This window comes from Palaemon carinicauda, chromosome 20 (assembly GCF_036898095.1).
Source record: "Palaemon carinicauda isolate YSFRI2023 chromosome 20, ASM3689809v2, whole genome shotgun sequence".
Classification (NCBI taxonomy): Eukaryota; Metazoa; Arthropoda; class Malacostraca; order Decapoda; family Palaemonidae; genus Palaemon; species Palaemon carinicauda.
The window spans coordinates 115149434-115161933 of record NC_090744.1 but is presented as its reverse complement, the minus strand read 5'-3'; the positions used below and the strand labels follow the sequence as shown (position 1 = coordinate 115161933).

The window sequence follows — 12500 nt, the reverse complement described above, 5'->3', positions numbered from 1 at the left end:
GAGAGAGATCGTATACTTAACCCAACGCTTATCTAAGTGTCTTTCTCTATTCTGTATTTAGTATTAAACAGAGAGAGAGAGAGAGAGAGAGAGAGAGAGATCGTATACTTAACCCAACGCTTATCTAAGTGTCTTTCTCTATTCTGTATTTAGTATTAAACAGAGAGAGAGAGAGAGAGAGAGAGAGAGAGAGAGATCGTATACTTAACCCAACGCTTATCTAAGTGTCTTTCTCTATTCTGTATTTAGTATTAAACAGAGAGAGAGAGAGAGAGAGAGAGAGAGAGAGAGAGATCGTATACTTAACCCAACGCTTATCTAAGTGTCTTTCTCTATTCTGTATTTAGTATTAAACAGAGAGAGAGAGAGAGAGAGAGAGAGAGAGAGAGATCGTATACTTAACCCAACGCTTATTTAAGCGTCTTTCTCTATTCTGTATTTAGTATTAAACAGAGAGAGAGAGAGAGAGAGAGAGAGAGAGAGAGAGAGAGACTGTATATCTAAGGGCATCTCCCTCCCAGCTTCACAAATGATACCCCATTAGCTCTGGCTGGCTGCCTACCCGTATGAACTTGACTCATTATAGGTAACCCTTTTATGTTGTATACTCCACTCCCTTTCTCTTCCCCCTCCCTCCCTCCCTCCCTCCCTCCCTCCCTCCCTCCAATCTATCCCTTTCTATCAGGATATCCTTCTTTGGTCCTCCTCGCCATTATTACCACTCAAGGTCATCGACTCGACCATCAATTTTTTTTTTTTTGAAACATTTCGACATCGATGCTTATGACGAGCTGATCTCGTTTTGCACCTGGGTTTGGGGAAAGAAAGAAAGAAGAAAGGGTTGTTGTTATATTTCAGCGTGCTTGCGCGCTCTCCAGGGATTTGGGGGGGGGGGAAATGGACATGCTTGTCCTAAGTCCTTCTGTAAGCTGTGATATTATTATTATCATTATTATTATTATTATTATTTTTATTTTTATTATTATTATTAGCCAAACTGCAAACCTAGTTAGAAAAGCAGGATGCTATAAGCACAAGGGCTCTAACAAGGTAAAATAGCTCATGGAGGAAAGGAAATAAAACAATAAGCTACAAGAGAAGTAATGAACAACCTATATAAAATATTCTAAGACTAGCAACAACATACAAATATATCTTTTTATTTGTAGTATATAAAGAGATATTTATTCCAGCTTGTTCAACATTAAAACAATCCCTGCAAGTTTGAACTCTTGAAGAAAGAACTGAGGAATGCCACAGTATAGGATCTATTCTCAATAAATGCCTCTTTGTAAGAAAAACCACAAGTAGAAGAAATCAAATCATTGTTCTCTAGCCTTGGGTAATGCCATAGCCTCTGTACCATGGTCTTCCTCTTTCTTGAGGGTACAATGGGCACACTATTCTATCTTATTTCTCTTCCTCTTGTTTTGTTAAAGTTTTTATAGTTTTTATATATGTTTATTTTAATGTTGATACTCTTCTTAAGTTATTTTATTTTTCCTTGTTTCCTTTCCTCTCTGGGCTATTTTCCCTGTTGGAGTCCCTGGGCTTATAGTATCCTGTTTTTCCAACTAGGGTTGTAGCTTAGCAAGTAATAATAATAATAATAATAATAATCTATATATCAATACGATAGCGTGTGTGTTATTTATTTTGTCTCACGCTTTAAAGAAAACGGAAATAATTTCATGGTATACTCTTATAAATTCACATTAGACTTTGATTACTTAACCAAAGCACATCTTATATAGTTTTCCCAATTCATGTATTGCTCATTTTTTAAAATCTTATCACATTTTATTCAAACATGTATAGGTTAGGAACAGGATAATTAGTATTGAAAATATCATTTGTGTAATTTACACGGGTTCTGCTAGTAATGATAATAATAATAACGAACACAGAACATTCCCGAAGACTCTCGAGCGCTGCCTGTCATGGTCATTGCCAATCAGGTGACGGAAAAGTCTTCTCTGGCCCCGAGTCTCTTAACTGGTCAAAATTGTTTGAGAGCTGATGGATTGATTGGTTGATCACTGGCGCTATATATAGACATGGGCACGGCAACAGATGGTATTGATAAAAGGAATATATTGTCTGTATTTGTGTATGTATATATGTGTCTGTATATATATATATATATATATATGTATGTATATATATATATATATATATATATGTATATATATACCTATATATTATTAATGCATGCTGAGCTTACAACCCTAGTTGGAAAAGCAAGATGCTATACACCCAAGGGCTCCAATAGGGAGAAATAGACCAGCGAGGAAAGAAAACAAGGTAAAATAAAATATTTTAAGAAGCGTAACATTAAAATAAATGTCTCCTTTATAAACTATAAAAACGTTTATATATATATATATATATATATATATATATATATATATATATATATATATATATATATAAAACACACGATTAATTTGCTGTTGAAAAAATCTCGCTGAAAATTACCAGCGGCAAAAAAAAAAAAAAAAAAAAAAATAATCTTCTGACTAGTAAAAAATATTTTTTTCTTACTAGAAATATTAACCAAACTAACTAATGCTTAAAACTAAATAGAGAATTCCCCTTGTTTTTAATCCCAGGTGGACATAAACACATAAATTGCTATCAACAATAGCATGTCAGGACTGAAATGCCTGAGAACCAAATTAAGCCCAAAGATTCCTTTCAGGACTTTTCAGTTTCATGCAATTCTCGCTACTTGAAGGATATCTAACTTGATCAAGGGGAAGGACATCTTGTCACGAAGGATAGAAAATTATGAGATGGTAGATGGTCAGCGAACAACTTCTTTTTATCTTTCTTTCTTTTGGTCTTCTTTTTCTCTTCCACGCCAAGGTACAGTTGGCTTCATTCATTCTGATACACTTCATAGGAAGCAAAGGAGACACTAGTGTACCGGAATTAATGAAGCCAACTGTACTCTAGTCAATTTTGGAAGGACCTTTCTGGACCCATTGATATGCTGGTCTACATCTTGTCTGGAAACTTATTATTATTATTATTATTATTATTATTATTATTATTATTGTTGTTGTTGTTGTTGTTGTTGTTTTTGTTGTTATTATTATTATTATTATTATCATTATTATTATTATTATTGTTGTTGTTATTATCCTCATCATCATCATCATCATCCAAGCTACAACCATAGTTGGAAACGCAGGATGCTATAAGCCTAAAGGCTCCAACTGGGAAAAATAGCCCTGTGAGGAAAGGAATTATTATTATTATTATTATTATTATTAGTTAATCTACAACCCAATCTGGAAAAGCAGGATGCTATAAGCCTAAGTGCTCCAACTGGGAAAAGTAGCCCAGTGAGGAAAGGAATTATTATTATTATTATCATTATTATTATTATTATTACTAGTTAAGCTATGACCATAGTTTGAAAAGCAGGATGCTATAAGTCCAAGGGAATAGCTCAGTGAGGAGAGGAAATAAAAAGAAAAACTACAAGATAAGTTTAAGAACAATAATATTAAAATAAATCTTTCATATATAAACTATAAAACTTCAAAATAACAAGAGGAAGAGAATGGAAAATATCCAGGAAACTTTTATATATATTTTTGGCATAAATTAGCCATCTAAGTTTTGGAATTTAATTTCTGAGTCTGTACTATATTGATTACTAAAAAATAAATGAAAAAATATAAACCTATTTTTTTTTAGAAATAAGACACCTGTCGCATTTATTGAATTGTCTGACTGCAAGTACTCATTAACTATAGTCAATTCTTTTTAGTGAGGCAGATTTGTACCGACTCGCAAGGGTGCCCTTTTAGCTCGGAAAAGTTTCCTGATCGCTGATTGGTTGGACAAGGTAATTCTAACCAATCAGCTCGCAGGACACTTTTCCGAGCTAAAAGGGCATCTCTGCGAGTCGGTGCAAATGCGCCTCATTAAAAAAAATTGAGTATAGTTAGTGGTTAAACCATGCTGTGCATAGCCCGGTCATCCCAAGATCATGTACTCATTAATTATAGTCAATTCTTTTTAGTGAGGCAGATTTGTACCGACTCGCAAGGGTGCCCTTTTAGCTCGGAAAAGTTTCCTGATCGCTGATTGGTTGGACAAGATAATTCTAACCAATCAGATCGCAGGAAACTTTTCCGAGCTAAAAGGGCATCTCTGCGAGTCGGTGCAAATGCGCCTCATTAAAAAAATTGAGTATAGTTAGTGGTCAAACCCTGCTGTGCAAAGCCCGGTCATCCCAAGATAAAAAAAAAAAATTTTCTTCGATGACCGCAATTTTTGTAACTCCATTTTCCTCAGTAGATCAGACAATATTTTGAGGGACCTTTAACGCTGTGATGCCAGCCATTTCATAACATCAGTCAATCAATCAGCCATTGTTGATGGAAGCCATTTCATAATGTCATTCAATCAATCAGCCATTGTTGATGGCAGCCATTTCATAATGTCAGTCAATTAATCAGCCATTGTTGATGGCAGCCATTTCATAATGCAGTCAATCAATGAGCCATTGATGGCAGCCATTTCATAATATCAGTCAATCAATGAGCCATTGATGGCAGCCATTTCATAATATCAGTCAATCAATGAGCCATTGATGGCAGCCATTTCATAGTATCAGTCAATCAATCAGCCATTGTTGATGGAAGCCATTTCATAATGTCATTCAATCAATCAGCCATTGTTGATGGCAGCCATTTCATAATGTCAGTCAATCAATCAGCCATTGTTGATGGCAGCCATTTCATAGTATCAGTCAATCAATCAGCCATTGTTGATGGCAGCCATTTCATAATGCAGTCAATCAATGAGCCATTGATGGCAGCCATTTCATAATATCAGTCAATCAATGAGCCATTGATGGCAGCCATTTCATAATATCAGTCAATCAACGAGCCATTGATGGCAGCCATTTCATAGTATCAGTCAATCAATCAGCCATTGTTGATGGAAGCCATTTCATAATGTCATTCAATCAATCAGCCATTGTTGATGGCAGCCATTTCATAATGTCAGTCAATCAATCAGCCATTGTTGATGGCAGCCATTTCATAGTATCAGTCAATCAATCAGCCATTGTTGATGGCAGCCATTTCATAATGCAGTCAATCAATGAGCCATTGATGGCAGCCATTTCATAATATCAGTCAATCAATGAGCCATTGATGGCAGCCATTTCATAATATCAGTCAATCAACGAGCCATTGATGGCAGCCATTTCATAGTATCAGTCAATCAATCAGCCATTGTTGATGGCAGCCATTTCATAATGCAGTCAATCAATGAGCCATTGATGGCAGCCATTTCATAATATCAGTCAATCAATGAGCCATTGATGGCAGCCATTTCATAATATCAGTCAATCAACGAGCCATTGATGGCAGCCATTTCATAGTATCAGTCAATCAATCAGCCATTGTTGATGGAAGCCATTTCATAATGTCATTCAATCAATCAGCCATTGTTGATGGCAGCCATTTCATAATGTCAGTCAATCAATCAGCCATTGTTGATGGCAGCCATTTCATAGTATCAGTCAATCAATCAGCCATTGTTGATGGCAGCCATTTCATAATGCAGTCAATCAATGAGCCATTGATGGCAGCCATTTCATAATATCAGTCAATCAATGAGCCATTGATGGCAGCCATTTCATAATATCAGTCAATCAACGAGCCATTGATGGCAGCCATTTCATAGTATCAGTCAATCAATCAGCCATTGTTGATGGCAGCCATTTCATAATGCAGTCAATCAATCAGCCATTGTTGATGGCAGCCATTTCATAATGTCAGTCAATCAATCAGCCATTGTTGATGGCAGCCATTTCATAATGCAGTCAATCAATGAGCCATTGATGGCAGCCATTTCATAGTATCAGTCAATCAATCAGCCATTGTTGATGGCAGCCATTTCATAATGTCATTCAATCAATCAGCCATTGTTGATGGCAGCCATTTCATAATGTCAGTCAATCAATCAGCCATTGTTGATGGCAGCCATTTCATAATGTCAGTCAATTAATCAGCCATTGTTGATGGCAGCCATTTCATAATGCAGTCAATCAATGAGCCATTGATGGCAGCCATTTCATAGTATCAGTCAATCAATCAGCCATTGTTGATGGCAGCCATTTCATAATGTCATTCAATCAATCAGCCATTGTTGATGGCAGCCATTTCATAATGTCAGTCAATCAATCAGCCATTGTTGATGGCAGCCATTTCATAATGTCAGTCAATTAATCAGCCATTGTTGATGGCAGCCATTTCATAATGCAGTCAATCAATGAGCCATTGATGGCAGCCATTTCATAATATCAGTCAATCAATGAGCCATTGATGGCAGCCATTTCATAATATCAGTCAATCAACGAGCCATTGATGGCAGCCATTTCATAGTATCAGTCAATCAATCAGCCATTGTTGATGGAAGCCATTTCATAATGTCATTCAATCAATCAGCCATTGTTGATGGCAGCCATTTCATAATGTCAGTCAATCAATCAGCCATTGTTGATGGCAGCCATTTCATAGTATCAGTCAATCAATCAGCCATTGTTGATGGCAGCCATTTCATAATGCAGTCAATCAATGAGCCATTGATGGCAGCCATTTCATAATATCAGTCAATCAATGAGCCATTGATGGCAGCCATTTCATAATATCAGTCAATCAACGAGCCATTGATGGCAGCCATTTCATAGTATCAGTCAATCAATCAGCCATTGTTGATGGCAGCCATTTCATAATGCAGTCAATCAATGAGCCATTGATGGCAGCCATTTCATAATATCAGTCAATCAATGAGCCATTGATGGCAGCCATTTCATAATATCAGTCAATCAACGAGCCATTGATGGCAGCCATTTCATAGTATCAGTCAATCAATCAGCCATTGTTGATGGAAGCCATTTCATAATGTCATTCAATCAATCAGCCATTGTTGATGGCAGCCATTTCATAATGTCAGTCAATCAATCAGCCATTGTTGATGGCAGCCATTTCATAGTATCAGTCAATCAATCAGCCATTGTTGATGGCAGCCATTTCATAATGCAGTCAATCAATGAGCCATTGATGGCAGCCATTTCATAATATCAGTCAATCAATGAGCCATTGATGGCAGCCATTTCATAATATCAGTCAATCAACGAGCCATTGATGGCAGCCATTTCATAGTATCAGTCAATCAATCAGCCATTGTTGATGGCAGCCATTTCATAATGCAGTCAATCAATGAGCCATTGATGGCAGCCATTTCATAATATCAGTCAATCAATGAGCCATTGATGGCAGCCATTTCATAATATCAGTCAATCAACGAGCCATTGATGGCAGCCATTTCATAGTATCAGTCAATCAATCAGCCATTGTTGATGGAAGCCATTTCATAATGTCATTCAATCAATCAGCCATTGTTGATGGCAGCCATTTCATAATGTCAGTCAATCAATCAGCCATTGTTGATGGCAGCCATTTCATAGTATCAGTCAATCAATCAGCCATTGTTGATGGCAGCCATTTCATAATGCAGTCAATCAATGAGCCATTGATGGCAGCCATTTCATAATATCAGTCAATCAATGAGCCATTGATGGCAGCCATTTCATAATATCAGTCAATCAACGAGCCATTGATGGCAGCCATGCCCTAATATTAGTCAATCCATCAGCCATTGTTGATGGCAGCCATTTCATAATGCAGTCAATCAATGAGCCATTGATGGCAGACATTTCCTAATATCAGTCAATCAATGAGCCATTGATGGCAGACATTTCCTAATATTAGTCAGTCAGTCATTGATGGCAGCCATTTCATGATATTAGTCAATTAATCAGCCATTGTTGATGGCAGCCATTTCCTAATATTAGTCAATTAATCAGCCATTGAGGCCATCCATTTCCTAATATCAGTCAATCAGTCAGCCATTGATGGCAGACATTTCCTAATATTAGTCAATCAGTCAGCCATTGATGGCAGCCATTTCATGATATTAGTCAATCAATCAGCCATTGTTGATGGCAGCCATTTCCTAATATTAGTCAATCAGTCAGCCATTGTTGATGGCTGCCATTTCCTAATATTAGTCAATCAGTCAGCCATTGTTGATGGCAGCCATTTCCTAATATCAGTCAATCAATGAGCCATTGTTGATGGCAGCCCTTTCATAATATCAGTCAATCAGTCAGCCATTGTTGATGGTAGCCATTTCCTAATATTAGTCAATCAGTCAGCCATTGTTGATGGCAGCCATTTCCTAATATTAGTCAATCAGTCAGCCATTGTTGATGGCAGCCATTTCCTAATATCAGTCAATCAATCAGCTAATCTTTCCCCGTGACTACACAAAAAAATCTCCTCGGAAAGCATGCTTATAATCTTCCCTCTTCCAAGAGGCGTGTCTATCGTTTCCTACGGGGTGAAGTCCTTCTCGGTTCTCGCTCCACTTTCTCTCCTGGTCTCTTCCAGCCGTATCAACCTTTTTATAGAAAACGAGATTTAAAACCTTCGACTGAAGCAAGAGAAGAGAAGGACGCTTAAGGAGAACTTTTAGACATGATTTCTTATTCCTAACTAAATGGTTTTATTTCCAAAGATTAAATAGTAGAGATATCATTTCCTCGTGCCATGGATAGAATATCAACTGTCTGGGTTGAGGGAGTTGCGGGAGAGGGTGGGTGAAATAAGGAATAGTTTTAGGAGGTAGTGGAAAATGGGGAATGTATGAGTTAGCAGAAGAAAACGAGATAATGGTATATAGCAGGGATGGGGAACCTGCGACCTGCATATGGCCTTCTGGATCATCAAGTGTGGCCTTCTACGGCCTTTGATATATGTACTGTATGTGTAGTATATTTCTGCTTTGACACTGAATATTGTGTGTTTGAAATCATTCTACTGTATGAAAGAAATATGAAAGAAACACGTTTAAATGTGCAAAAAATTTATCATTAATCGAATGCCAAGTCCCAAACCTACCAATTAGCTACGATGGTGAAGATGGGTTGATTTCAATTCTAAGTACAGAAAACCTGAATTTGACAGGTATATGTATAGAAGAATTGTCATTGACTTTTATCTTTCTTCGTGGCGGAATGGTATGGTCACTGGCATACAGATATCCTGGCGAGGGTTCAAATCCCCGCCGGTCCGATATCATAGTCTTTGGGCGGTTCCGCCTTGGGCTCTGATCCCGAGGTCGTTAAGAGAATCCAGACTTTAATGTATTAATATATATGGCTTATTTGAAACATACAAATATGTACACACAGACAATAGGACAGTTGTGTGCAGTGATGTACCTCCCAGACAATGGAAGCAATTTTTCCTTGAATTCAATGAATCCTAACTTAATACATCTAGCAGTTTTTCCTTGTCAGCTGCAACAGCTGTTGTAGCTGACAAGGAAAAACTGCTAGTTGCAGTGAGTGATTCAACGTATGATGGACGAGAGAGTTCCTGTTTGGTCCATCTCCTCACTGTGATCTATGTTAGTTTTAGATGAGTCCTAATTTGCTTATTATCGCTCCGACTGTTATCTTGCATAGAATAAAAACGTTTGGAAATGGTCTACGGATCTTAAATATGTTGTGTAAGGGGGGGGGGGGTCCGGGGGGGCGCAGCCCTCCTGGGTAAGGACACGGCTTTTAGCATAGGTTAGGTGGGTTTTTTGAGTTAACTTCTCCCGTCGTACTCGTAGGTAAGGAAACTGTTGTGTAAGGGGGGGGGGGGGGGGGTAAGGATACGGTTTTTAGCATAGGTTAGGTGGGTTTTTTAAGTTAGCTTCTCCCGCCAAAATCGTTTTTAGAACGACGGCCACAGTTCAGAATATCCCCGTTTTCTACGGCATCTGGCCGTCACCCTACAAAGGCTCCAATATTTTATTTGTGCTTTCACGAATGAGTTTTGATTGTATGAAAAACAGCTTCCCTTAGGTATCCTTAACGCACGGACAAGAGGAACAGACATTTTAACAACTTCAATAAGCAATGTCACAAAGGAGGACTAAATTTTACTTCCTTATTATAATAAGTTATGTACTGATGGTGTTCCAGCTATGATGGCTAAAAACTAAGGATTTATTAAATATCTTAGGAAAGCAAACAATTGATTTTTTTTCAATGAAAACAGCTAAGTGTGTTTAAACAGATACAATTTTTTACTGGGATGTTGCATTTTTATGAGATGTGATTGTTTAAAAAGTACCTACTTGCCAATATAAAATATTTGAAAAGGTTATATTGTTGATATTTATAAGCTATCTTTTCCAAAAGATTAATATTATTTTATTCATCACTTAAATACAAAGAACCTACTTGCTTAACTAAAGTAATTTGAAAATGACATGCTTTGGATATTATTCATTTACTTACGGTAGTTTGAAAATTACCCAAGCTTGAATTAAATATTTAAAAATTTAGTTTTCAAAATAATTCATTTACTGATTACTTGTATAAAAAGTAGTTAATTCCAATATTTGAAATTGTAATGCTTTAAATTTTTATAAACCTGTCACTCTTTCTTTAAATTATTAATAGATTACTTGGAGGATAAAATAACCAACAAAATTCTATGCGGCCTTAAGGAGCGTTGAGGAATTGCAAGATGGTCTTCATCCAAAAAAGGGTTCCCCACCCCTGAGAAATTTCATGAATGTATTATTATTATTATTATTATTACTATCCAAGCTACAACCCTAGTTGGAAAAGCAAGATGCTATAAGCCCAGGGGCTCCAACAGGGAAAAATAGCCCAGTGAGGAAAGGAAATAAGGAAATAAATAAATGAAGAGAACAAATTAACAATAAATCATTCTATGAGGCAGACAAAACGAGAGAGGGTGTAAGTATGCATGAGAGAGAGAGAGAGAGAGAGAGAGAGAGAGAGAGAGAGAGAGAGAGAGAGAGAGAGAGAGAGAGAGGATTGTTTAGTCCACTTTATTCTCAATTTCCATTACTTGTGACTTCCCTTTGCGTTGGCGACCATTTATGCAGACGTTTGTAACTTGATGGGACGTCAGATGCACAACCCGCTCTCCCTTCGTCTTTCTGCTTGACTTATGTTTGCCTTTATGTAACTGAGAGAGAGAGAGAGAGAGAGAGAGAGAGAGAAGAGAGAGAGAGAGAGAGAGAGAGAGAGAGAGAGAGAGTTACAAGGATTTTAGATGTCTCAAAGATTTTTAGCCCATCCGTGGTGACTCCATTTGTTCATGTAAGCGACTTAGTTTAAACGTTAACATATTTCTTATGCTCTTGTCTAATTTATTCCTGAATTCGTTTATCATGCTACTGTTTACTACATCCGCTGAGAGAGAGAGAGAGAGAGAGAGAGAGAGAGAGGAGAGAGAGAGACCCTGTATTTCCTAAGTTAATTTATGCTAGTTTAGGTCAGGTTGGGTTTCTTTGCATCTATTTTGAAATACTGATACCCAAATATCATCATGTGCTCCAATTTACTAGCCTCGACATCCTTGCCAAGATTCTTGGACATGATGTGTCCTACTATGCGAGCGGCATTTTTAGATTTATTTCAGAAGCAGGTCTTCTGAAAACTATTTAACTTCTATAATAACATTTTAACTTTTATGGTTTTAATTGAATATTCTTTTTTTTATATATAAAACAAATGATATCGGCGTCAATTACCTTAGATGTCAGGATGCCAGAAAACTTTCAATCAATCAATCAGTTACAAGCCTCGAGCGATCAACATCAGCAGCATTACCAACATCAACAACAATAAAATAAGCAGCATTACCAATATCAACAACAAGAAAACGAGAAGCATTGCCAACATCAACAGCAATAACATTATTATTACCAATATCAACAACAATAACATGAGCAGCATTACCAATATCAACAACAATAAAACGAGAAGCATTACCAACATCAACAACAATAACATTATTATTACCAATATCAACAACAATAACATCAGCAGCATTACCAACATCAACAACAATAACATCAGCAGCATTACCAACATTAACAACAATAACATCAGCAGCATTACCAACATCAACAACAATAAAACGAGAAGCATTACCAACATCAACAGCAATAACATTAGCATTACCAATATCAACAACAATAACATCAGCAGCATTACCAACATCAACAACAATAACATCAGCAGCATTACCAACATCAACAACAATAACATCAGCAGCATTAGCAACATCAACAACAATAACATCAGCAGCATTAGCAACATCAACAACAATAACATCAGCAGCATTACCAACATCAACAACAATAACACCAGCAGCATTACCAACATCAACAACAATAAAATAAGCAGCATTACCAACATCAACAACAATAAAATAAGCAGCATTACCAACATCAACAACAATAACATTAACATTACCAACATCAACAACAATAACATTAACATTACCAACATCAACAACAATAAAATGAGAAGCATTACCAACATCAACAACAATAAAATGAGAAGCATTACCAACATCAACAACAATAAA

At 36.8% G+C, this 12500-nt stretch overlaps 2 protein-coding genes across 3 annotated transcripts in view; one reads left to right on the top strand and one right to left on the bottom strand.

Moving 5' to 3' along the window:
* LOC137614396 (uncharacterized) overlaps positions 1 to 12500 on the top strand; it is a 175460-nt gene that overhangs the window by 88069 nt on the left and 74891 nt on the right. The gene's annotated exons all lie outside the window — the stretch shown is intronic.
* LOC137660089 (uncharacterized) overlaps positions 11694 to 12500 on the bottom strand; it is a 19986-nt gene continuing 19179 nt past the window's right edge. Inside the window, exon 2 of the mRNA XM_068394808.1 lies at positions 11694 to 12500. This exon is cut by the window's right edge and continues 354 nt beyond it. Coding sequence (XP_068250909.1) covers positions 11694 to 12500 — 807 coding nt within the window.